Source organism: Eublepharis macularius, chromosome 8 (genome assembly GCF_028583425.1).
Source record: "Eublepharis macularius isolate TG4126 chromosome 8, MPM_Emac_v1.0, whole genome shotgun sequence".
NCBI lineage: Eukaryota > Metazoa > Chordata > Lepidosauria > Squamata > Eublepharidae > Eublepharis > Eublepharis macularius.
Genome location: NC_072797.1, coordinates 55,440,547 through 55,466,891, shown reverse-complemented (window position 1 = coordinate 55,466,891; position 26,345 = coordinate 55,440,547). Strand labels below are relative to the sequence as shown.

Sequence of the window (26,345 nt, the reverse complement as noted above, 5' to 3'; positions counted from 1 at the left end):
GAAAAAAAATACAGTTGGAACAAAAAAGACACCAACAAGAAGGGATAGCTAGAGATGAATTAAAATATGCACTGTATGACTCAACTGATTAGTAATGTTAAATCATGGCCTCTGATTAAAATGTAGGCTTGGGCAGAAAGTACTTGGTGTTTTCATGAATTTTTTGAGCAGTGTTGAAGAACTCCCCCTTCACTGATTGCTTTGTTCTCCTTTTCTGAAAGCATTGCCCTTGCCGTGACTTTCCTTGTCATCTATTACATAATCATGTAGAAAAGGGGTACTCCCTCTGTGGCTAACAGAGAGCCAAGTTTACAATTATCGGTAACCAAAAGAGCCACATGAACTTCCATCCCAGTCATGATTCCTGCACCTCAGAGAGGTTCACAGCTTATCTGTTCCTCTTGGCAGCTGATTTGAGGAAGGAACCAACAGCCAACTACAAGCCCTATCAGGCAAGGCCCTTGCTCACTTTCCTGAAACATGGGGCAGGTGTCATATTGGGGCAATGGTGCTCAGAAGAGTTACAGAGGGCAGATATGGCTCCCAAGCCCCAGATTGAGTATGACTGGTGCAGACATATCGGAATGCCTGTGGCATCACTATTATTAGGTGATTGCTGATTGGCATTATTGTTACTCTCAGTTAACTTAGTTAACATTTTGGAGGTCTTTCATTCATAGGGTTGCCATAGGTTGGAGACAACTTGACGGCACAAAATACACGCACGCGCGCACACACACGCACACACGCACAGAGTTAACTTAATCTGCCTGTAGTGCCACTGTCATATAGCCAAATCTGATTGTCTATGCAGCATCATTGTTTCATCCTAGTTAGTACATGATTCCCACTTGGCCAGAAAAGCCTGCATAATTAATCTAGGAAAAAGAAGCAGTAGTAATTAAAAGAAAAAAGCCTGTCCTATCTGCTGCTTCTTTAACATGAATAATGGCAACAAACTTAAATGAAAAAGGTGAAGTCTCACAATTAAGGTTTTTTGGGGATATTTCTCTCACCAGTATTTTTTTTAATCACAAGAATGTGTAATGCAGTAGAATGCTATATGTTCCAAATTCAAAGTGACTGAAAAGTAATTTAGAAGCTTGTTTACTTTATTTGGATCATAAAACCACCATTGCCATTAAGAGCCAGTTTGGTGTAGTAGTTAAGAGTGCGGGACTCTAATCTAGAGAACCGGGTTGGATTCCCCACTCCTCCACTTGAAGCCAGCTGGGTAACCTTGGGTCAGTCACAGCTTCTAGGAGTTCTCTCAGCCCCACCCACCTCACAGGGTGTTTTGTTGTGGGGATAATAATGGCATACTTTGTAAACCGCTCTGAGTGGGTGTTAAGTCATCCTGAAGAGCAGTATATAAATCAAATGTTATTATTATTACTAGGACTACAATGTTGCATTTATTTAAATATATTTTATTTGTCCCTTGGACTCCTTCACAATCCATTTTTTCCAACAGTATTATCAACTGCCATAAGAGAAAAAATATGCATTTTGTAATCTATGCGTAGCAGAGCAGATGTTTACTTACGCTCTTTGCCAAATGGACTGCATGTGAGGATCAATTCAAACATTACAAATTCTATTTCTCCCCACTTTCAACAGATGTATTCAATAAATCCCCCCATCTTACTGTGAAACTATCCCCCCCACCCCATTTGTTACCTTTATTCATGCTGAAGAAGCAGTCAACAGGACAAGGTTTTTCCTCCTAATTACTATTGCTGCTGCTACTTCCTGGATTAATTCCCAGGCACGTGCCTTCCCCTGGCACCTCTTTCCTAACCTGAAATGGCCTTGGGAATTTGCTATTTGTCCATTTGGGAAATTTACATATTCTGATAGCTATACGTAAGTATTCCCAATAGTGGCTTTCCATGGCTGTTTCATGTTGGGGAAAACAGTATGCAAGGGGGAGAGTTGAAGCCCCTTCTCTTTGTGATCCTGATTCAAACTGAGCTATTGTATGCCTGGGAACAAGTGCCCATGTCAGAACTCCAGGCACATTGTAATGATTCCAAGTAAATGTGTGCATGTGTCTTTAAATGCTTGATTTGAGCTAGGTGAAGAGTGGGGGTGAGAGAGGGAAGAGTGAGTGATGTGATTGGTTGATGACTAAGAGTGTGGGCGGAGTGAATGCAGTTGAGACTGACAGTGCAGGGAGAAAGGTGGGAGTCAGAAGAAAGCAGGCTAGCTGTGTGCTGCCTGAGTATACTGAAGTATTTATGACAGAAATATAACCTGTGTGGAACCTGAGCATGTTTGTGAAAGGACACTCAGTCAGGGAAAGAGAGGCCAGCTGTGTGCTGCCTGAGCAGGTTTAATATTTCTGTGAATGAGAGTCAGAGAAAGAGAGGCTAGCTGTGTGCTGCCTATATTTGAAGTATTTGTGAGAGAACTATTGAGTCTAGTGAAGGAGGCTAACTGTGCGTGAAGCCTTAGAAGAGATCTGTGTGAATGAGTTTATAGGAAGTAACTTTAAGAACTAAGAACTACTTTTATGAAACCAATACGCTTCTTGAAAAATAAACATTTATTTTGTTTTGTTATATCCCAGTGTAGCTGTCATTGCTATATCCCATTCATATCCTCGGGGCCACATAGAACCACGAAGGAGCCTGACGCTTAAACACGTTACTAAAGGGGAAATTTGAATAAAATATTTTGGAATAATATATTCCTGGTGGCAGCAAACTACCCAGAGGGTGTAAGGGGAAGATTAAAAAGAAAAATCTACCCCAAAGAAAGTACAGGTCATAACACACACATTTATCTGAAGTCTTTGTGGCTGCCGCATATCCGCTGCATGGATTTTGTATCATGCAAATCAGCCTTCCAACTGACTAGTTGCTCTTCCAAACCTTAGTTGGACTGGTCAATTTTAGTTCCCCTTCTAGTTCCCTCTTTGGGGAATGGTTTGTCATCAGCAATACCATAAAGCACTATTGTAATAGATGCCCAACATTGATCTACCAGCATACTCTCTTGACAGTTTTTTATTTATGTTATTTATAGCACCCCTTTGTCACTTAGACACAAGGAGGATTGTACTGCAAGGGAGCAATGTTTGGGGCCCATTTTATTGAAGACACAAATCAGGTCTATTGAGCAGAAGCAATGTAACTCATAAGCTATGATGTTAAATGACTCACCGTATAAATTGTTCACCTTGCTATCCATGAAGTGAAAACTCCTATATAATAATCAAGATGGCAGATTGCAAAGGTGGTAACTAGACATGGGCACGAACAGCATTACGAATGGAAAAAAAACCACGAACAGCCCGTTCGTCTGTTCACTAACAAGCCGTTTGTGAGGCCCGATTCTAAACGAACAAGTGGTCGTTGCAAGCCTTGTTCATTGCCTTCGTCAGCCATTGGTCAAACCAGACAGTCTGGCGCCTTTCAATCAATTCCCCTGGCAACAGGCAGGGACTGAACTCTGAACTCCTTCTGGCCTTAACCCCTCAAAGTAGTGACAGCAGACACTGCTGTTTTTGCCACGGTGAAGAGAAAATGACAGCCAAGGGGGAGACCCGTGGATCATGCCTTTCCCAGGGTGCAATCTCTCTGAAACTTGGGGGGGGGGTCTTCAGAGGACAGTGAGGATTATGTCCCCTGCAAATTTGGTGGGTAATGGACATTGGGAAGGTCAGTTGGTAACCCCTCAAAGTAGTGCCAGCAGACACTGCTGTTTTTGCCACGGTGAAAATGACAGCCGAGGGGGAGACCCGTGGATCATGCCTTTCCCAGGGTGCAATCTCTCTGAAACTTGGGGGGTCTTCAGAGGACAGTGAGAACTATGTCCCCTGCAAATTTGGTGGGTAATGGGCATTGGGAAGGTCATTTGGTAACCCCTCAAAGTAGTTGACGGCAGACACTGCTGTTTTTGCCAGGACAGGGCCCTTTAAACTATCAGCTGGCAGGTGGCAGGGGGGAATCTCCCCTGCCGCCTGCCAGCTGATAGTTTAAAGGGATCTTTAAAGGGCCAGGTAAGTGGGTTTGAGGGGGGGCTAAGCGGGGGGGTTTGGGGTGGGGGTGGTTCTGGCCCCCACAAACAACGAACATGTTCGGGAACAGTTCATGTTCATCCATGTTCGTTGTTCATTGTTGGCAATGAACAACGAACAGGGTGTTTGTTTGTTTCCGTTCGTGCCCATGTCTAATGGTAACTGCAAGTTATTTTGATTCTGAAAGTCATTATAGTTAAGTGATTCTTTTTTTCAGTAGAAATGCTGCTTACCAAGCATAGTAGGATAGATATCCACAAGTGACACCACACTGGATACGAGTTGAGACTTAATGGTTGGCCCCATTATTAGGAGAGGAATATGAGAACTTGCTTCATACATGCTCATTTTATAAAACTGTCTATGCTCCATAGCAAGTTCTCCATGATCTGCAGTAAATATGACAAGAGTTCTTTTGAGTAGTCCAGTTTCACACAGAGCAGAAATTATCTCACCTGTAACAAAAAGCAAGGAAATTTTTAATAACTACTTTCAAGAGATTAATTAAACATCTGTATAAATAAAAGCAGGTCATGAGGATGTAGCTCTGGATCACAGAAAGCATTCAGTAAAAGTCAGCTATGCTCTCCTTTAGACAGGTTTCCTTGCTGTTTTCAGGGGTTCCAAAACTCCTGGGAGATGGAAGGGAATTTGATGATGGGGAGCCATGAAGGCCACAGTTGTTTGTTCCCAGGAGCTTTGAGTGAATTTTTCCCATAGAAAAATATCACCAAAGGTTTCTGTACCTGCAGAAAACTCTATTGCAAATATGGATTTTGAGGAGGTGTGACTGAAAACTCTCAGCAATCTGCTTTTGAAGGCTCCATTTCACATCTTTCATAAAGATTTCTAAGGATGCTACAACAGTCTGGAACTGGCAGAAGAACTAAAATCACTAAATGCTTAGTAATGGAGCTGAATCTAGATGACGGAGGTGTTAGCTGAATACCTGGGGAAGGAGGAGGAGGAAGTTGTGGCTATCCTAGATGTGGCATATCGTGTGAACTCGAGAATTGCAACCCAGAGGAAAGTACCAAGAGATGTGATTGTACAATTTACAACAAGAAACATGAAAGAGAAGATTGTGACTAAACAGTTTCAAGATCCATTGGAGATCGATGGCAAGACAATCATTATAATGAAGGAACTACCCAGATCAGTGTTACTAGATCGGAAAAAATATAAAGCGCTAATCCAGATGCTGAAGGACATAAAAATTAGGTACAGATGGGAGCTCCCAGAGGGTTTGTCCTTCGAATTTGGAGGTGCCAAAAAGCGTATCAGATCTGAGCAGGAGATGGAGCGATTTATAAGGGACAATGAAAAAGACTTACCAACAAGATTATGAATATGGAGTGTAAAGTATTATCTTGGAATGTAAATGGACTAAATTCACTGAATAAGAGAAAAAATATTTTTCACTGGCTACTAAAACAAAAATGTGATATTGTTTGTTTGCAAGAGACTCATATTCGAAAACAGGATGTAAAATATTTAAAACTGGGAAAATTGGGCAAGGACTTTGTAGCGGCCTCAAGTAAGAAAAAAAGAGGAGTGGTGTTGTATGTAAAAGAGGAGCTACAACCAAAATTCATAATGAAAGATGTGGAAGCCAGATTTGTAGCAGTGGAATGTACTTGGAACCTAAAGAGAGTGTTGGTAGTCGGAATTTACGCACCTAATGGTGCAAAAGAGAGCTTCTTTGAGGATTTGAGGAAGCATTTAGACGATCTTTCATATGATCAGATAATTCTTGCTGGAGACTTCAATGGAGTGACGGACTTGGAACTGGATAAAAAGACTACAATGGCACAAAAGAAAAGAGGACTATTACCAAAGCTCTTTTTTGAGCTGATTCAACAAGAGACTCTTGAAGATGTATGGAGGAGAGAATATCCTAAAAGTAGACAGTTTACTTTTTATTCTGCAAGGCACTCCACACTATCAAGAATTGACATGATCTGGGCCTCAAAAGATTTGGCGTTATGGACTAAAGATGTAGAAATAATGCCGATGGTAGGCTCAGATCATAACCCAATTATGTGGAAATTAGGGAAAAGGGGAAAAAGGAAAGCATGGAGAATAAATGAGGACTTGCTACAGGAAAAAGAGAATATGGAAATATTGAGAAGAGAGACAAAGTTTTTCATACAATACAACGTGAATAAAGAAGTACCAACTGATAAAGTTTGGGATGCTTACAAGGCGGTTATAAGGGGCATACTAATGGACTTAAATGGTAGAGCAAGAAAGAAGAAAGAGGAGAAGAGACAAGAGATTGAGGAGAAAATAAAAGCTAAGGAAATACAGTTAAAAAAGAGACCAGGGAAAAAGAAATTATACCAGGAAATTAAAATATTGCAAGAACAGCTAACAGCAATGAGCAATAAAGAATTGGAGTGGAATCTCAAAAGGCTGAATCAGAAAGCGTTTGAGGGTGCAAATAAACCTGGGAAGTACCTGGCATGGCAACTGAAGAAGAGAAGGGAAAAGAAAACAATAAATAAAATTTGTGAAGATGACAAAACGTATTTGGAACAGACTACCATTAGTAGAGCCTTTTATAAATTCTACGCTAAACTGTACAACAAGAAAGAGATAAATAAAGACTCAATAGCGTCATACCTGGAGAAAATGACGCTACCAGAAATCTCGGACGCTTGGAGAAATAAACTGAATAGTGAAGTAACGGATGAGGAAATAAGTAAGGCAATACAATCTGCAAATCTAGGAAAGGCGCCAGGGCCAGATGGACTTACAGCTAAATTTTATAAGACTATGGCCAATGAGCTGGCACCATTCCTAAAGGAGGTGATCAATGGAGTTCTAAGGGATCAAAGGATTCCAGACACTTGGTCTGAAGCGAACATATCATTGATCCCAAAAGAGGGCCAAGATTTGACTAATGTGAAAAATTACAGACCTATATCGTTACTCAACAATGACTATAAAATTTTTGCGAAGATACTGGCGGAGAGACTGAAGGGGTGGCTTTCGGAAGTTATAGAGGAGGAGCAAGCAGGCTTTTTGCCAGACAGACAAATAAGAGACAATTTAAGGACAGTGATTGATGCTATTGAATATTATGATAAGCGTTGTGATAAAGAGGTTGGTTTCTTCTTTGTTGACGCTGAAAAGGCATTTGACAATTTAAACTGGGACTTTATGTTTGCCACTATGGAAAAGCTACAATTAGGAGAAAGATTCATCAGAGCAATTAGGGAAATCTACAGAGACCAGACCGCAGCAATTGTGGTGAACGATGAATTGACTAAGAAACTGATTATAAGTAAAGGAACAAGACAAGGTTGCCCGTTGTCTCCACTGTTGTTCATTTTAGTATTGGAGATCCTGATGATACAAATACGACAAGACGAGGAAATTCGAGGAATAAAAATAAAGGACTACTCATACAAGGTCAGAGCATTCGCGGATGATATAATGTTAATCGTAGAGGACCCATTGGAGAACATGCCAAAAGTGATGGATAAGATCAAGGAGTTTGGAGACTTGGCAGGTTTCTATATCAACAAAAAGAAGTCAAAGATACTATGTAAAAATATGACTAAGCAGAAACAACAACTGTTAATGGAAACAACGGACTGTGAAGTAACAAGTAAGGTGAAATATTTGGGAATTGAACTGACTGCAAAGAATATAGATTTATTCAAGAATAATTATGAAAAATTATGGACTCAGATTGAGAGAGACTTGATCAAATGGAATAGGCTCAATCTGTCATGGTTGGGTAGGATTGCAGCAATCAAAATGAATGTGTTACCAAGAGTGATGTTTTTGCTACAGACAATACCAATCATCAGAGACTCTAAACAATTTGAAAAATGGCAGAGGAAAATATCAGATTTTGTATGGGCAGGCAAGAAGCCTCGAGTGAGAATGAAAGTGTTACAAGATGCAAAGGAAAGAGGCGGAATGCAACTGCCCAACCTGAGACTTTATCATGATGCAATCTGCCTAGTTTGGCTGAAAGAGTGGATGACATTAAAGAACAAGAAATTATTAGCCCTAGAGGGATACAAAAAAATATTTGGATGGCACGCATACCTATGGCACAACAAAGTAAAGGTCAACTCGATGTTCCTGCACCATTTTGTACGGAGAAGTTTATACACAATCTGGAAGAAGTACAGAATTTATTTACAAGAAGGAACTCCTTGGTGGGTGGTTCCATATGAGGTGATAGACCCGAGAGCTGTTGATAATGAACGACAATGTTTAACGTACAAAGAAATAACTAAAGTAGAAGCATCTAAACTTAGAATAAAGACGCAAGAGGAACTATCACCTAATTACGATTGGTTCCAGTATAGACAGATCAGAGATTTGTATAACTCGGACTCTGTAAAAGGAGGTATACGAATAGAGAATTCGGAGCTAGAGCAGACCCTTCTTAAAGAGGACAAGAAAAGAATATCCAAGGTATACCAAGTACTGTTGAAATGGTATACTGAGGATGAGACAGTTAAAACACAAATGGTGAAATGGGCTATAAATTTTAATAAAGAAATAACAATGGAGGCATGGGAATACTTGTGGAAGACTACGACATGTACAAATATCAAAGAGAACATCTACAAAATGATCTATCGTTGGTACATGATCTATCGTTGCGCTAGGGAATTTGAACACTTCTAATAAATGCTGGAAATGTAGGAAACATGAGGGCTCCCTCTATCATATGTGGTGGTCGTGTGAGGTAGCCAGGCAGTACTGGGGGGTAATAATAAGAGAAATGAGTGAAATTTTACAATTTCAAATTAATAAGAACCCAGAACTCCTGCTACTGAACTTGGGAATGGAGGGAATTCCAGCCCATCACAGGACGCTGATATTTTATATGACGGCAGCAGCTAGACTATTGTACGCGCAAAAATGGAAAGTACAGGAAGTGCCAACTATCGAAGATTGGATCTACAAATTGCTGTACATGGCTGAAATGGACAAGATGACAAGAAAACTGAGAAATCTGGACTCAGGGCAGTTTAACACAGACTGGGAGAAACTGAAACAATATTTGGAGAAGAAATGGGAGGTGGGAGGAAAACTGTGGCAGTTTGAGAACTACTGAAGTATAATAAAATGTAGAGGGGGGTGACTTTACCGGGGGGAGAAGAGATAAATGTGAATCTATAAGCAGTTAGATTAACAGATTGACATATATATAGATATATATAGGTTAATAAATAGAATATTGATAGAAAATTAACTATAAGGATTAAATATAAGAATTGAGTAACCAACAATATTTTCTTTCTTTGATAAGATTTGTATAATGCACCAAACTGAATGTCTGAAGGTATAGACGAGTCAAATTGATTGACTATGTGATGAGAGTTATATAGAATTACCATAAAAAGACAGAATGAGTAATATATAGAGAATAAGTCAAATTGTTTGATTTAAATGTGTAAGATTTTTATGGTTTATGATATATAGGTTTACGATATATAGAAATATTTAAAAATGGAAAATGGGATAAATTGTTTATCTAAGATGGAAACAAAGACTTACAGTTTGGGTATATAATAAGAAAAATAGTTAAGGATGTACTGCTTAATGGAGAATATATATTTGTTTTAGATAGAGGAATTTAATAGAAGTAAGGGAAAAAGGGACAAAGGGTTGGAAAACTGTTGGAAGTCAACAAAAGGGGGGGAAAGGGAGGGGGTTAGAAATGAAAAATTTGGGGAAAATTGAATGTAAATGTAAAAATAACGGATTCTAACCCAATAAAATTTTTTCAAAAAAAAAAAGTAATGGAGCTGAATCTGATTCAACAAGCTCAGATTTTGTTTTAATCATACTGTGAAAAAATCTCAACATGACAATTTCAATGATTTCACTGAAACAAGAATGATGAACAAGAGGGTGTTTGAACTAATCCAGAAGCCCTCTTTTATGTATTAGGTACATGCAACTGAATGATTAGATTAGACCAACTGAAATGGCATTTCCTCACCAATACCATCCTGTCAGAATTATACCTCAAATAGGAAAATGCTCAATACTCCTTTTGCAATACTCTGAGCCACACAGACCCAGGTCAGCCATCCAGGCATATAGTAATGTCTGTAGCAGACTAGAACCCCCACTCTCTAAGTAGCACTCCATGAGTAATGTCTTGTGTAGCTGGAAATGTTACATGTACATTGCATGTATGATTTATCTCATCTTTGTGGCCCTTTCCACCTCCCAAAAGTGGTTGAAACAGCAAACTGCTCAGGTATGATCATCCGGCTCACCAAAGATGTTTGCATGGTGCCAGACAAGCTCCCAAGAGACATGGTCTTGCCCCTTAACTATGCATGAGACATTGCCACAGGCCTGAATATCTCAACCATCCTTTTTCATGCATTACTTTTGAACTTTGTGTATAGAACAGCATAGAAGTCTAAATAAATAAAATATTAAATAAACTCTTGTATCACACACCTTGAGCTACTTTTCCAGAAAAGGCCTACATTGTGTGCTTCAAAAACAAAATAAACAGACTACAATCTTAAGACTTTCAAGTATGTACCCTTGTATCTGGTCAGGATCATTCCAGTAAATTTCTTCATTGTAATATTATTAAGAAATACATTTAGATATTGATGTGAATTATGTTCTAGGCTCGCTCTTACCAAGCATGGCATCAGTCTCTGCACACATGGCATAATAATGTGCTCGGATATCTCTAATTTCTTTCTGTGTAAATTTCCCAGTGCAGTTTTTGGTGTAAGAAGAATAATAATCTACTGGGTGCATCTCTGAAAGTGGAGACCATTTTGGAATCCTGATGGCTTTATATATTACCTAGCAAAAGAAGAAAGACATCAGCTAGGCAAACATTACAGTCTGGCAGCAGCTTTCAAGCAGGTGCCACAAGTTACACACGCTGACCAAATGTAAGTGTTATAAAATGGTAATTTCACTTTGTTAGACTGTTGGTTCAATTGCAAGGGCAGCTTCAATATTTGGTTCAAGCCAAGGGGGTCCCCTTCCAACACATAAAAGAGGCTATGCTGGGGATCATGAGAACCCATGTAGGACAGGGGTTGTATTGAGGAAAGGAACTGAGTAAGACCAAATTTTTAAAAAGGCTGGATCTATCCCATATGGATTTAAATGTATAGTCCTCTTTGTGAAAAAGGTATATTTGCTGGGAGGAAACCCTCAAATGAAATATCATGTTCATTTTTAAAAAATAACTACAAAATTAGAATTCAGGAAAGAAAAAGTACAAAAGCCAAAATGAAACTCTAATCACACACATTTATGTGTAAATTGTCTAAAATGAAACGTCTTCCTACAGAATTGAACTTGATTTTCCCTGTTTATTATAGCTTAATGTGTCTAGGAAAACTGTAGGCCTGGAAGATGGCTCCAGCTGATATACTGCACTACACACCATCTGCTTAGCAACATAGTGTACCATGGTTTAAACTGATCCATCTAATGAATAAAGAGTTTGATTTAATGCTAAGCTCTATTCCAAACAATGTAGTACACAGTCCCAAGGATATGAAACTAACTACTCCATTCCAACAGAGTTTTGCTTGTTTAACTTTTCTCCCACAAAGTAGCCTGATCATACACCATGGCAACTTAGTGTTTAAAGGGGGCGGGGGTGTCAAAAGCCCTACTTGGTGCATGGAGACCTTTGGACTCAGAGGAAACAGCTACCTTGTTTACACACCAAATATTTTGCTTCATACCAGTTTGCCATTCTGATAGCAAGCCCTCAAGCTCTGATTAAGCCTGAATGCAAATCAGTTGTTGTCAATGTATACAATGCCACAGCTGGAGGCAGATGTTCACAGCTATCCCCAGGAAGCTCCAGTAGTGAATGAGGCTGTCTCTAGTTCTACTCCACAGAGTGCAGAGAAACCAAACTTGCACCTGAAGAAATTCTGTGAATTTAAGCTGTTGCCAGATCTGAGGTTGCATAGATAAGTAGCATAAGAAACCTAAACATCCAGAATGTACTCATATCATAGATAAATATAAAATCACCACATCAATAACTTTCACAAGTAGAGAGAGAGAAGATATAGAATGCCACTCCAGCCTCATCCATAAGAGTTGGATGAGGGAGTATGGTTTGTTGATAGCACATGGAGAGAAGCACTAGGTTTGTAGAAAAATATAAAATTAAAAAAATACATTTGGCGTTAGAAATACCTAAACAGTCATAAAAATAATGTCTGCTTTTTAAACAAAAATGTGCCATGGATATTTCATGAGACTACATTGTGAGATCTGTGCAGCCATTTTGGGAGTTGCTAGGCAACCTCCAAACAACGTTGCTGAGGATTCCAGGTTGCAGTTAGTGTTAGCACAGGGGAGGGAGGAGAGAGGCATACAAAAAAAGGTAAAAGTATGAGGAAGGGAAGTTAAAAACTGGAGAGAGAATGAACAGAAAAGGTAAAAAAGGAAAGTTGAAGATTGGGGAGGGGAAGAGAGTCTGCTGAGGAAAAAACAAAAAAGGCAGATAATACTGGTACCAGTGTCCCCCTTTGGTGGGAGACCTCCCATTTTAGAAACCCAGGCTTCCAATTCTGCTCTGTGCAGGTAAATTGGTGTCATGCCAACACAGTGATATCACTTCTGGCACGAACCCAGAAGCAACATTACCATGTCAGGGTGATGCTCTAGGATCCACCCCAAAGTCTATGGTATCCCTTGGTGATAGTGCAAGTAAAGCATTCACACTCTAAACAAAATTATAAGTGGGCATCATGAGGTATCCACTGAATAATGTGCTGTTATCCTTGACCCAAAGACTTCATTACTACGAAGAAGGGATATGGCATGCCCCCTTAGGCAGTAACATTTCATGAACAGCCCAAGTGGTATACATGCCAAACTGCCCCTTGCTCAGAGCCAGAGTGGAGCCCTGACCAACCTTGTTAAAAATGTAATGTGTAATTTGTCCCATGTAGAATGCATTAGTGTACATTATAATAAAATGTGAGAAAGGCTATGCCAAGAAATAATCTAAACAGCTAAACTTCTCAGATAGTACAACCTTGGTTTATTCCAGCAATAGATTTTAAGCATCAATGTGCACTGAAGATGTGCTATGAAGAAATGGAACGAATGTTTCCTTTAAAACATTCTGCTGAATTACTGCCATTTAGCAGTTGGAGTCATGGTCTTGGAGAGTGTTGTGACCACAGTAAAACAGCATCTGGGAACAATACAAAAGGAACACAAATAAACAGGAATAGTTGATTCCTCCGCATGGAAAAAGAGTACTCTCTGGCTTCCTATGGACAAATAGGCAGATGTCGCTTTTTGCTCTAGAATGGAATAAGGCAAATAACTAGATTAGAAAGCCAACCAGAAGGGAAATGGAAGGAAATAAAACCATTGCTTATATTAAATTGCAACCATTCCAGGAAAGGTCAATTCATGCAACATTCAGTACTGCACTAGGAAAAATATGTTTTACATGTAAATTGATGCAGACTGGAAATTGTGATAGCAAGACCTGTGCACCAGGTCCATATCCAACTACAACCTGGTCAGATTCCACTGCCAGAAGGGACCCTAGGCTTCTGAACACAGGGATCACCCAAATCTGAACATGTGCTATCATTCCTTCTGCAGCCACTACCATAGGGTGGCCTCTTGGCAGCCATGGCTATAACTATGCCTCTTTGTTTACTTAGGAGATGTTGGATCTGGCCTTAAAGGGACATGGCCCTGATCTATTACCTAAGACTTAGCTCATAAAGCATTTTACTTGGGAAAGTGTGGGACTTGGAGTGGTTGAGAGGTTTGAAACCCCCAGGAAATGGGAATCAGAAAGGAAGGCAGGGAGAGGAGGCTAAAACAGAACAGTTTGACTCCTCATCCATGTTGGGGTCAATACCATGAAAAGGCATACAAAAAGTAAGTGTGGATCTCACTTTGTACATTTTTAAAGTTCCAAGGAGTTTTAGCAGCACCTAAAGACTCCTGCATCTATGACCTTATAGAAAATCAAGCCTATGGCGCTCCCCTGTCTCCAAGAGCAATATAGGGATTATGTAAGAAAATATATTATTTTGTAATTCAATAAGAACTGTATTTCACATACATGTACATGCCACTTTTGGCAGCAGATATGCTCTTATAAAAGTCAAAAATGTTAACCAAAGGACTGTATGTGTGATCAATTTGGTTCCATTTAATTCTTCCATTCTCCATACCTACATGCTTTGTTCAGGGTAACTAGGCTACTCTAGAAATAAAGGACAATGGTTGCTTAACTTATCTCCAATGTTCAAAGGCCTTAGGGAAATAGGATTATTATGATGAGTTGCTAATTCATATGTGCCCAGCTCCTATTGGACTGGTCCTGGACCATGATCATCTAGAAGCACAATTAAGGTCTATGTTTTTATTATTTATTTACTGTGTTTTATTTGTTTAGGAAATTTATATGCCGTCTTTTCAGAACCTGCTATTTAATGTTACCACACATGCTCCCTTTCACTTGTATCCTTAAACTTGTATAAACACTTGGGTTCAAGACAATCACCCAGATCTGCAACCAACTGGGGGGAATTCATTCAGTGTCAGGGGAAACTTCTTCACACTTCCGTAGCCTGGCTACCTTGGAAAACTGACACACTTAACAACTGGGGGTGGGGGGTGGGGTAGACCAGAGCATGGGGTTTAAGAACCTTTATCTGGATAGTGTGCAAACAAGCTCCAAGTGCCTCTAATAGGCTACTAGTAACCACGAAAGAACCAGATCTTTTCCAAAACAAGGTTTAGAATTTATTGAGAGAAATATAGGGATACGGGAATTGAAAATGTATTCAGTCATAACAGTGAAATTGTTTTCAGAAGAATGAGAGCCAAACCTCTCCCTGAGTGAGAATTCTGCACCAAGGAATGGCCATGAGGAGTTGGAGAGAGAGTGATTTAAAGAAGGTGAAAGGAGAGTTTCCAAGTGAAAAAGAATTAACAGAGGTACATTTCGCACTCGGTTTTTAGAGCGCATTTGTACCTGTTCCACATCCCATGTTTGCAAGGTTTTCACACTTAAAAGCAGTCATGGGATGCAGTCCCGCTTTTTGTCCGCTGTATCCCCGATTTTTCCCCCTGCGGACATACCCCGATGTTTTTTTAAGTTCGCTGCCGACTGGCAGCTGGCCCGCATTTTGCTAATGTGAACACTTTTGCCTCCTTTTTGCTTCTCTCCCCCCCCTCTCCTTTTCCCTGGGAGCTGATTGGTTTGTGCAGAATTAACCACTCCCACCCTCCTCAGCTCTCTGAACTCCTTGTCCACCATTTTTTTAGTAAAGCAAGCTGAGGGTCATAAGGCTGCTTCTTCGTTGGTTTCCTTCCTCCCGGTATGCATGCTGTTTGTTTTTTTTCAAAAGCCAGGAATGATTCCTAAGCTTGCTGCTAATTCCCTGCTAGCTTTAAAATCAAGGAAAGTGTTAAATAGCTGCTTTCTCCTTCCTCCCTTAGGGCATGCACACACATTCTTTTTTCTTTTTAAAGACAAGAATGGGTTGCAACGTTGTAATGTTCCTGCACTTTCTTCCTGGCTTTAAAAGCCAGGAAAGGATTAAATGGCTGCTTTTCCCTCCCTCCCAGGCATGTTTCAGACTTTGCCAAAGAGGAGGAAAAAACCCAAGCATTTTGCACAGCCCTTTGGAAACAAGCCTCTGCTTCCTGGGAGGAGATTAATCGGCAGCATTTTAACCCTTTCCTGGCTTGATTTAAAAAATGAGAGTGGTAAATGTTTTCCCCCAGAACTCTGCCACCAATTGTCTCTCCGGTGGGCAGGGGACAGCCCAATCAGCAAAAAGGGGGGAAGGGTTCCAACATTGAAACGTTACTACGCATGCTCAATTTTTTTTAAAAAAGTGTGACGTGAATTGCAAGGCCCCAAAAGCCCAAAATTGCACTGAGGTTTTGAAATGAAGCACAGACACCAAATCGAAATTGCAGTGGACAGTGTGAAATGAACAGGTGCAATGCCGAAGCCACTGCGATCGGGGCGAATGCTCATAAATGGCGGTTTAAACCGTAAGTGCGAAAAGGGTCAGAGAAAGAGTTTACCTATCCTCTGTCTTCTGAGCTGGATAGAGTACGTTGTCTGTTTCAGTGATCCACAGAGCGATAGTAGGGGACTTTAGGTAGAGCTTCCGAAGGTCTCAGGAAAAAATGGAAAGTAAGGCAGCAGAGTGATGCTTCTTTATTGTAAGGAAATGTCCCAGAGTCCCAAAGAAAGAAAAGCAGAGTTGGCAGCCTCTGAGCAGGCAGAGAGGTAGATACCACTTTTGCTGACAGAGGAGTAATAGTTATAGGAGCCAACACAAAAGAAAACCAAAAAATTATTAAGTACAGGAATTCAGGGTGAGTCCAATATGAGAATCTATGATTTCTAGACTTAGACTAAATTGGGGAAACTTCCCAGAAAAACAACAAACGGTTATTGCATCCAGGCAGGGGAATATGTTGGGTGAACAAGAAGGCTAGCAGGCTGGTAGGAGAAATTTAGGCAAGGTCAATAAAAGTAGTCAAGCCACCTGGCAGCTTGACTGTAATTAGATTTTGCACTCAAGAGGACTTGCATTTACTGACAAAATTACATTGATAGACAGAGGTGGGTACCCAGCTTTGTGAATCCTTGCAGCAACTGGTAGACATCCAGATGTCCCATCAGTGAATCGGTCTCCTGCCCAAGACTTTGGCCACTCGTTAGTATAGCCTGACTAAGGAGAACCTTGACCTCACCTTCTCCTAAAATGGCTGTCAAGATGAATTTCGCCAAGATGCAACTGGGATAGAGAGCACACATCTAGAAAGGGGTCCTTGGTAACATTAATATAACACAAAGTTGAAGAAGACACCAAACTTAATAAACACAATTGTTAAACCTATTTCAAACTATAAATATATATATTTACATACCCTTTCAAGCCAATATGGAGATGTCAGAAATGTGGACGATCCATAATTTTCTCCCGAAGAGGGTGATGGATATGGGTGAGGTAAATTTAATCCCAAATAAAGAACAAAAGGTTGTGTCAAATTAGTTGCCTTGTTCCTTATCCAAGTTGCTGCTTTATCAGTGATCTCCCAGTCTTTCTTCATAACCCTCACATATTTCTTGTCACCTGTGAGTTCTGCCACAGGCCTGCCTTCTTGCTGAAGCAAAAAGTCAACATTTCGGGTCCAAGCTTCTACACGATTACTGAAAATAGGAACACCCATTCAGTGAATGTCATTTGAGAATACATGTAATCACAGGTAGATGGTTAGAATTTTCATATTTCAAGATGTCCCCTCTTTATGCACAGCAGTGTCAAGACATCAGTGCTTGTCACATGAGGAAGAAGTTTAGACTTCCAGGACACAACTGAGAAAAATTTCCTATGGGTTTCTGTTTTAATGCCTTCCAACCGAACACCTGTGGCAGGGCTGGAAGGTGCCCAGGTGGTCTGGATCTCCGGGCCCCTGGTAGGTTAGGCAAAGGTTCAGATGCCAGGGCTCCTTTTCACCCCCAAGAATGTGCTAGACTCAACCATCAGTTTGATGGCATACATTTATTCAGGGCTTTGTACAGTCAATGCATGGAATTGGCTGACAGCACCTTTCCTGTAGCTTGCACCCCCCCCTTCCTACAGGAAGGCTCTGTGCTCCTGGGAGCAGCTTCTCAATGCTCCCTTCCCTCTCACCAGCATCTCTTGACTCCCTGCAGACTGCAGTTGCCCTGGTCCCAGGTAGGTCTGGTCCTCGAGGTGGCTAACCCTGTCACAACTTCCAAACGGATTTTTTTTTGCCTTTTAAATTTTTTTTATTAAAAATGCTGTTTGAGGTGAAAGCTTCTGAATGAGAAAGGCATCTCCTGTGTTTATTTGCACCCCCCCCAATTTTTATTCTATCCCCAAATCACCAATACTAAATATTTTTATTGCAAAACAAAATAGGAAACTTCCCCACCAATTATTGTTCTCTCACCATCCCTTGTGCCAAACACCTAAAATGCTTTGGTACTGAAAAGGAAACTAACAAGAATACTCCAGAACCAGTATGCTCCTGTAGCTCATGGCAATGTTTCAGGTCTTCAGTTCTTAAATGTCTGCCACTGGAAAAAGAGTTTCCTTTTACAATCTTTCTTTATAATCAGGCCATTCTCCTTGCTGGGCCTCCCTTCTCATAGTCCTGAACAGCCTAGGATTATTGTCTTCACACAGCCTGCTCTAATCATGAAGACAGGAAACTTAATTTGGAAAAAAAAATTACCAGCAGTTAAATCCTTAAAAAATCCAAGCTCTGGTGGAATGTATTTTCACCGATCCATAGAGTGACGCCCAGCAATTGTCATGAATTCCTCCCGCAACTGCATCTCCTCCCTCTACACAGCACCTCACACTATTCCTGAAGGTCTCTGGACTCTTGGGAGCAACTTCCCAGGTACTGTGGGAGACTCCCAAACACTGGGAAGCAGAAAAGATCCATTCAGCAGTGCTCTTTGGATCCATCCACAGGATTCTCACATGTAGCTACATACCATAATACCATAAAATTACATGAAAGTGTAGACTCATAGACTTTCAGTTGCCAACCCGTGACTTGAGGACATTTAATCAACCAATTATATTCATTAAAAAGATCAGTATTCTTTTTGCACTTAACATTTGAAGTTTCATTATTATTCACTTTCTCGTACTTCGTAATGAATAATTATAGAGTTAAATGCATAATAAATATAAAGACTAACATGCCTTTTGACTGCACACATAAAACGACATAGTACTCTTCCCTACAAAAGGAGGATAAGGTAACATTTATATATTAAGTTTGAGCTTCGCAGAAGAACTCTAGACATGTTGGAGAAGAAGTGGCACACTCATCTAGTAATTTTCTCCTTATTATATAGCACAAACCATGACCCTCAGAAAGGCTCTGCGTAGGTGCTAACAAGTAACTGCATTGTGAAGAGAAAGGCTGTAAATTTTTGAAGTACAAATAACTATGAAGCACTGAAGTGCCTCTAAACTCCTACAAAAGAAAACAAATCTCTAAGATACCTGCTCTGTTTATCATTGATTTTATTGTTCCCAAGCATTGAAAACAGTGACAAAGATATTTCCAGTTACACAGACGATTTCTAGAAGTTCTAGGGGGAGGATTGTTTAATGTTTCTGTGATGTAATGTCCCTTTAATAGGGACAGTCTCTCGGCACAGGTGTAAAGTGTTTATTATCTTAGTGTTTTCTTGACAACCAGCTGTCAGTTGTCATTGGAGTCTGTGAATAGCCTTTCTTTGGGTGGCTTTTGGAGATGCCCATAAACTAAGTCATTCACTGCATGGCATGGGATGCCTGAGTAGTTTTATGAATATCCTCCATGTCCTTATCTGATACAGCATTATTATAGTTCCTTACAGTGCAATCCTAAGCAGAGTTACTCTCATCTAAGTCCATTGATCTAAGTCCTGTGCTGTGGACAATGTGGGCTCTAGTTCACAAACACTTATGCCTGCCACAATATATTTGCTAGTCTATAAAATGTGACAGGACTATTGTTTTTGCTACAATGTGGCCACCTCTCTGACATAAGATATACAAAGACTGACAGAGGGGCACACGTTAATCAACTAGGCTTTTAAAATATCCCAAATACACCTTGTTTTTTTAGAAAAAAACTTTAATTTTTGTATATATTCTTTATGCAAGACTGTTTACTTCTTTTCAGCATACTGTGATTGCTCTCCAATAGTTGGTTCACATGAGCTCAGATGCATGCCAAAAGGTAGGTTAGCAGCAAGCAGACAAAATCTACATATATGTGATGAAATACAAAAATAGATCCCCATTTTCAATGTATATCCCTCTTTTAATATGCTACAGTTGACTGGCATACTGTAAGCTTTTAAGACGAGGTGTAAATATTGAAAAGAAACCACGATATAGAAATGCAAACATGTGATGTGTGCATGTTATCAAAGAGAGAAAGAGAGGAAGGAATGCTTCCTGGATCATGTGACTCAACCCTTATTTTAGTGCAAATTCCAGGCTTTGGGGGAGTCTGCAAAGCTGTCTACTTGTCATTTTCATGCTATATAACCTTTCAGCTACCGTGTAATCTATATAGAATTACTCTAGTCTAAGCCCACTGATTTGTTGGGAGGAATGAGTGAGTACGTGGCAGTGTTATGGCTTTGCCAGAGGCAGACCCCATGTTCAAATCCCTACCATGCCATGAATCTTTTCACATGAAAACATTCCTTTTAGAACTCATTGCTTACAGGAATTTCATCATGTATGAAGCAGCTTTTACTTGAAGGCCTAGACCAAGTCACTGTTTGATTAACCTACCACAAAAGGTTGCTGTCAGAATAGATGAGTAAAGCAAAGAAAAGCATTTTGTACATGGAAAAGAAATGATAAAATAATAATTCAATTTTATTCAATAGATAATAGAAAGGATTTCATCCTTTACTTACCTTAGAGAGTGATGCCCTGAAGTATAATCTGTTTTTCCATATTTCTGTGTATAGTAGCCATGCTTTTCCATGAGGTCCACCCATGTTGTGTAATTTGGATCTAAGCCCTTGAAGTTATTCCAGGACTCGGTTAAGTGACTGAAGAGTCCACTCCACATAGCTGAAAAAATACCAGCATATATTGCTAATATTTATTTATTTATTTTATTACACTTGTATTCCGCTCCCACGGTGAGTACCGACGCATACTAAAGAGACATGCCCAAAGACCCATGTTCATCTAATCTTTTGACATCCATATATGACAAATTAGTATTTTAACAGGTTCTATTCAGGTAATTATTATCCATATGATCTTACCTGCACGAGAAGGACAACATATTGGAGAATTGGTGTAGGCATTAAGAAAGAGACTGCCATCTCTCTTCATGAGATTTATGAAAGGCAAGGCTACTGTCTCATTTTCTGGGTGAAATGTCAACCTTCCATCCTGCATGTTGAGTGGGCAAATTGTAGAGACAAGTGCACAATGAGAATGACTCATGTGTCGTTTTCCAGTAAAAGAAATCCAAGCAATATTACAAATAACACTGTAAATCGTCTACCAAATATTCTAGCTATCCAAGAGATATATATTTTGCAGGTAAGATATTTTACAGAAAGGCTTTTTTCTAAGGACTTTTTTTCTTATTGGTTGTCTCTGGTTGGTTTTACATTATTGTTAAATATTTATATATACATATACATTTCAAATACTGTTTAAATGTTTTAAATGTTCTAACATATGTTGTTTGCCAACTTGGGGATTCCATTTGGGTAGCAAGGTAGCCTATAAATGTTTTAAATAAAAATAAAAATATGATTGCTGACAAACACCAGTATAATATCTTAAACTGCTAAGTATTCACACAGAGTAAATACATACACAACTTTCATTCTGCTTCTCTTGCCATATAAACCTAGTTTCATATTGGATCCTATACTTGCAGTCTGGATAATGAACAGCTACTGAAATGGAATAACTTTACAGCTGTCTACCAAAATATGAGAATAGACACCAAGAGGATGGGCTGAGTGGGCATTAGCATGGCATGAAGCTTAGTCTAACAGACATGTCAAGGAGGCAGATTTTAGGCTATTCTTCCTAACATGCTGTTTTTCTAAGCTCAGTGAGTGGGAGGTGCACCATACACTCCAGTACTCCACTTGTCACCTGTCAAATGCCTGGTGCCAGGCACTTGGCAGTTCTTGCCAGGTTAGCAAGAACTGCATTATCCTAATTATGCAGTTTTATTTGAAAATGATTGCTAGATCCAGATTGTTCACAATAAAGGGCATATACTGCCTCTAGTTACTCAAAGATTTTATTTCAAGCTATTTAGGAGCAATTTGTGAAGCTGCCTCTTTTTGATAAAGCAGGCAAATAAGACACTGGGTGCAATACTAAGTGTCCTTACTAAGAAATAAGCTTCTTTGAACTCAGTGGGACTTACTCCCTAGTATGTGTCTTTAGGACTATACTCAAAACAATGTATGTGTCAGACACACAGTGGACACAATAATATAACCCAAGTGAATTATCTTTTAATGCACCATTGCAAGCAACAGTCATCACGTGCTCATAATCTCATCCGCAAAAGTCCTGTTCTTCCATTCTGGAATGTACAAGGCAAGCCATTTCCTCTTCACTGACATTGCATATGAATGTAAACGTCTGTCAGACGTCACATAAATTTTATTATTCCTTCATCTGTGCTAGTAGGACCTCTAGCGTGCATAAAAGAGCCAAACTATCTACAAATTGCTACGCTCTTCTCTTCGCGCTGAAGAAACAGGATACTCTTGCAAAGAGACATGCTCGAAAATTATTTGACATAAAAAAAGAGAGAACTCCTTTCACTTCTGTAGAGCAGTCTGGCGTGCAGTAGGCTCTAGGAGTTGTAGCTGGCTTACACCATCCCACATCAGGTTTTCTTCCCTTCAGGCAGAGAAAACAATAGCCTCTAACTTTTTACATTAAGTACTTACAAAGGAATCGCACATCACCATCACAACGTTCGGATTTCCACAATCTCTACAACTACTAGTGCCAAGCAGAGGTTTCGCCTCCACAGTTACCCCCCAGAAGGCAAAAGGTCGGAGCAGGAAGAGCACGACAACTATGCTCGCATAAGACGCTCGATTTCTGCCCTCTCTGTCCATTTGTGCTCCAAGGTCAGAGACGGGTTTCTTAGGGAGCATCCCTCATAACAACACACCTCTCCTTTCCACACAGCTAAAGCGTCACGGACCGATGCTGGGCACGCCTTCCACCGTGCGCCCATCGACTCTTCCGGAATTTAGGAAAGACCAAGTGACATTTTGACTCTTCAAGATGGGTAGTCTGTCTTGTAGCAGTAGAAAAGAACAAGAATCCAGTAGCACCTATAAGACTAAGAGAATTTGTGGGAGGGTACGAGCTTTCCTGAGTCACAGAAAAAAAATGAGCTGCGACTCACGAAAGCATTAGTCTTATAGGTGCTACAGGACTCTTGCATTTTGACTCTTGACAAACTGAGCCTCAAGAGAAGAAAACTACGATTCCCGTGATGCGTAGCGAAACGAATAAATAAGCGTAACGAAGATTTACTGAAAGGTCTGTTGGCATATAAGAAACTTTTATCACTTAGACAAAGAAAAACAAAGCAATCGTTTAATAGCCTTTAAACTAGCCGCCACAAACAGGGCGTTTTCTACGACGTGATCTAAGCTCTCGTCTTCTGTAAGTAACAGGGGATGTCGAACTATAACTCCCATGATGCAATGCGATCGGAGATAGTCGTCGTGGTAAGAGAAGGGAGAGGAGCCCGCACCCAGCGATTTCCATCATGCCGAGGAAAATGATCTGTTGAACTACAGATCCCGTCACTAATCGCCAAGACAGTCACACGACCTTGTTGTTTTAACGTAATCAAAAAACCGACAGCAACTAAAGAGAGGACATTGCTGGCGCATGCGTACAACTGAAGAGTAACAGGCGAAGGTTGCTGGAGATTGCCGGTTAGTGGGGGGAGGGGGGTAGATAGCGGTTGCGTGGTTGTTACGTGGCCTCGACTAAAGTTTCCTTTAAAGATTGTTAGGATGCCGCCGCTCTTACCTTTACAAATAAGGAACTGTGGCGTTGTTGGGAAACGGGACGGGTTAAGTCAGAAATGGTGACGGGGTGCATTCAGCGGTAACGAATTGGGTGGAGCTCCCTCCCACTGTCTAATAAATGACAGGACTGGTAAACTGGGTTTGTGGAGGAAAACTGAGGTGCGAATCAGGAAGCTCGAGGTTCAGACCTCGATTTTGCCACGAACTCGTTTTAGCCAGTCATCCCTCCCTTATTATTAACGTAATGAAGCTGATCCGCTTCACGTGTTTGTTGTGAAACCAGCAAAGACTGTATATAGTGTGCTTCGAATATATATATATATATATATATATATAATATAAAATACTATTATTATATATTTTAAATAAAGCAGTATTACTACTTCCTTTATTTCTCCCCTCTTCCCACAATTTGGTTAGGAACATTGCTGCTTAACAGCCGCTGTAGTGTAGTGGTAAGAGTGCTGAACTAGGATCTGGAAGACCCAGGTTAAAATTCTCCTCGCACCATGGAACTTTATTGGGTCAACTTGGGCCGGCCACATTCTCTTAACATAACCGACCTCACAAGGTGGTTGTGAGGATAAAATGGGTGGGAGAATGTGAGCAAAAGCACAGACATTTTTTCTTGCTCGCTTGAAATACAACAGCCACACACCCCTTTGCTACTTGGTAGAGCACAGAAGGAGCTGAAGCGCAGGCGACCATTGTACCACCAGATATTTGCCCAGAGATGAAGATTTTCGAAACGGGAATTTGATAAAGTTGCTCTGCATCACCATCCCGTCGGCAAATGGCTCAAAAGCAATAGAACCCCTCTTCTGAGGACTGGTGTTTGTCTATATCGGAGGTCACAGCTCTGCGCTCCTCATGCTCTAGTGATGGACTCTGTTTACAAAATTAGTTCATGAAAATTACAAACTGTATTGGATGACTTTGTATTGTGTGGCTTGCAGATATTTGTAAAATTTGTATATTTATTCTGTATTTATTAGCACATTATTTATTAACACTATTGCACTCTGGCACTTTATTATATATAAAAAGTGTAAATTATTGCCTTGAGCATTTATTGTTTTTCCCGGTCTACCCGCTTGAAATACAAAGCAGCTTAGTTGCTTGGCCTTCAATGCATAACAATGTAAGAGACTATCTTAGAAAGCAAGGCAGTAGCTGTAAAGAACTAGTATGAGCAAGAGAGATAAGAGAAAGTTCCACTAGGGCACAGAAACAAAAAGAGGTGGGTTTTCCTCAGAATAGAGCCTTTGTTTCAAGAAGAAGAAAGGTATAAAAGACCCTCCCCACTATATTTGGGTGGGCTCAGAGTACTTGTTGAAACTCTGTTCTTCCTTATTTCATGAAATAAAGGTTTTTCCTCTTCAAAGTTCCTCAAGTCTTGGTGTAAGTCATTGGGCAAAGCATCAGGTCATGGTGAGCCTTGCTATTTTTGCAACAAGAATAATGTGAGGTGCTTCAGGTCCTCATTGAAGAGAAAGATAGGGTATAAAATAAATAGGGTATATAAAAATATAAACGAGGTGAATAATCTTTTCTTTGACTTCTTCTTAACCACTTGGCTTTTAGGGGTAACTAATCTCTGTTAACCTTGACCTGGATAACCCAGGCAGGCCAGTCTTGTCAGATCTTGGAAGCTGAGCAGGATCAGCCTTGGTTAGTAATGGGAGACCTCCAAAGAAGACCAAAGTTGTTATGCAGAGGCAGGCAATGGTAAACATCTATGTTATTCTCTTGCCTTGAAAATCCCAGAAGGGGTTGCCATAAGTCAGGTATGACTTTACAGCCCTTTCCACCACCAGTCTCTATTAAGTAATCCTGCATGTGTACAGGAGCAGAAGAATGTAAAGTGAGGCAAAACACTATATAACATGCTACTGTCATTGTCTTTAAAAACTTCAGTATTGAATCGTTCTTGACAACTCAGGTTCTCTCATTGTGGTTCTTGAAGTATGTGGATGTTCCCTGTAACTCTGGGTAATTTGTGCCAACTCTTACGTTGGGATATGCTTTATTTGATTGAGTAAGGAGTAAGAAAACAGCTCTGTAGCTGTTTGAGGGTGAGTACTAAGGACTTATACTGATTTATGTGTGGAAATTTAAATCTTTAGGAAGCTTCCACATAACTTCAACTTGATCCTTGGGAAATTGGGAATGTATGTCTTGACAATACTGATGCAATTTTATGTACACCATAGATTCCTTAGTTAGTATGCACAGAATGGGAATAAAGTATTCGCTTCTGAATAACTTGTTCAGGATTTAAAAATTAGCATTGTTTGTTTATATTAGGTAGCTTCCACACAGATATTTAGCTCCACTTTTGCTTCCTTACCGCAGCATTGTTTTCAGGAGCATCTACTTGAGGTCGTAATTTATTTGTCCAGTTTCTAGCAGTTTCCTTATTCTGGTGTGATCTTTCCTAAACTCAGTTTGGTATGATCTATTTGGAATTTATTTATTTTGTTTGATATATATCCCACCCTCCCCGCAAGTGGGCTCAGGGCGGGTCACAACATCATAAAATCATAAAAACCACAATTAAATACAATAAATAATTAAAATCATTAAAAATAATAAAATCCACAGATCTCATTAAAAAATGGAGTGGAACAAAGGAAAACAGGCAAGGGACCAGCAGGATAGTTCGCCAGCTCCTTGACCACTCTCATAGGCCTGTCGGACCCAACAGAACTGTAATAAGTC

At 40.1% G+C, this 26,345-nt stretch overlaps 2 protein-coding genes across 3 annotated transcripts in view; one reads left to right on the top strand and one right to left on the bottom strand.

Moving 5' to 3' along the window:
• The window catches only part of ARSK (arylsulfatase family member K), a 30,108-nt gene extending 7,185 nt beyond the window's left edge, over nt 1–22,923 (bottom strand). Inside the window, exons 1-6 of one of the 2 annotated variants that reach the window (XM_054986864.1) lie at nt 22,518–22,923; nt 20,850–20,979; nt 20,490–20,649; nt 16,949–17,231; nt 10,669–10,840; nt 4,258–4,479 (exon numbers count right to left, since the gene is read on the bottom strand). In XM_054986864.1, the coding sequence (XP_054842839.1) occupies nt 4,258–4,479; nt 10,669–10,840; nt 16,949–17,231; nt 20,490–20,649; nt 20,850–20,979; nt 22,518–22,730 (1,180 nt within the window). In that variant the 5' untranslated portion in view covers nt 22,731–22,923. The remainder of the gene's footprint in view (nt 1–4,257; nt 4,480–10,668; nt 10,841–16,948; nt 17,232–20,489; nt 20,650–20,849; nt 20,980–22,517) is intronic. The other variant, XM_054986865.1, reaches the window with a different exon arrangement.
• A 417-nt stretch (nt 22,924–23,340) lies between these two features.
• Nucleotides 23,341–26,345, top strand: part of SKIC3 (SKI3 subunit of superkiller complex) — a 99,145-nt gene continuing 96,140 nt past the window's right edge. Inside the window, exon 1 of the mRNA XM_054986874.1 lies at nt 23,341–23,528. The gene's annotated coding sequence lies outside the window, so the exon portion shown is untranslated. The remainder of the gene's footprint in view (nt 23,529–26,345) is intronic.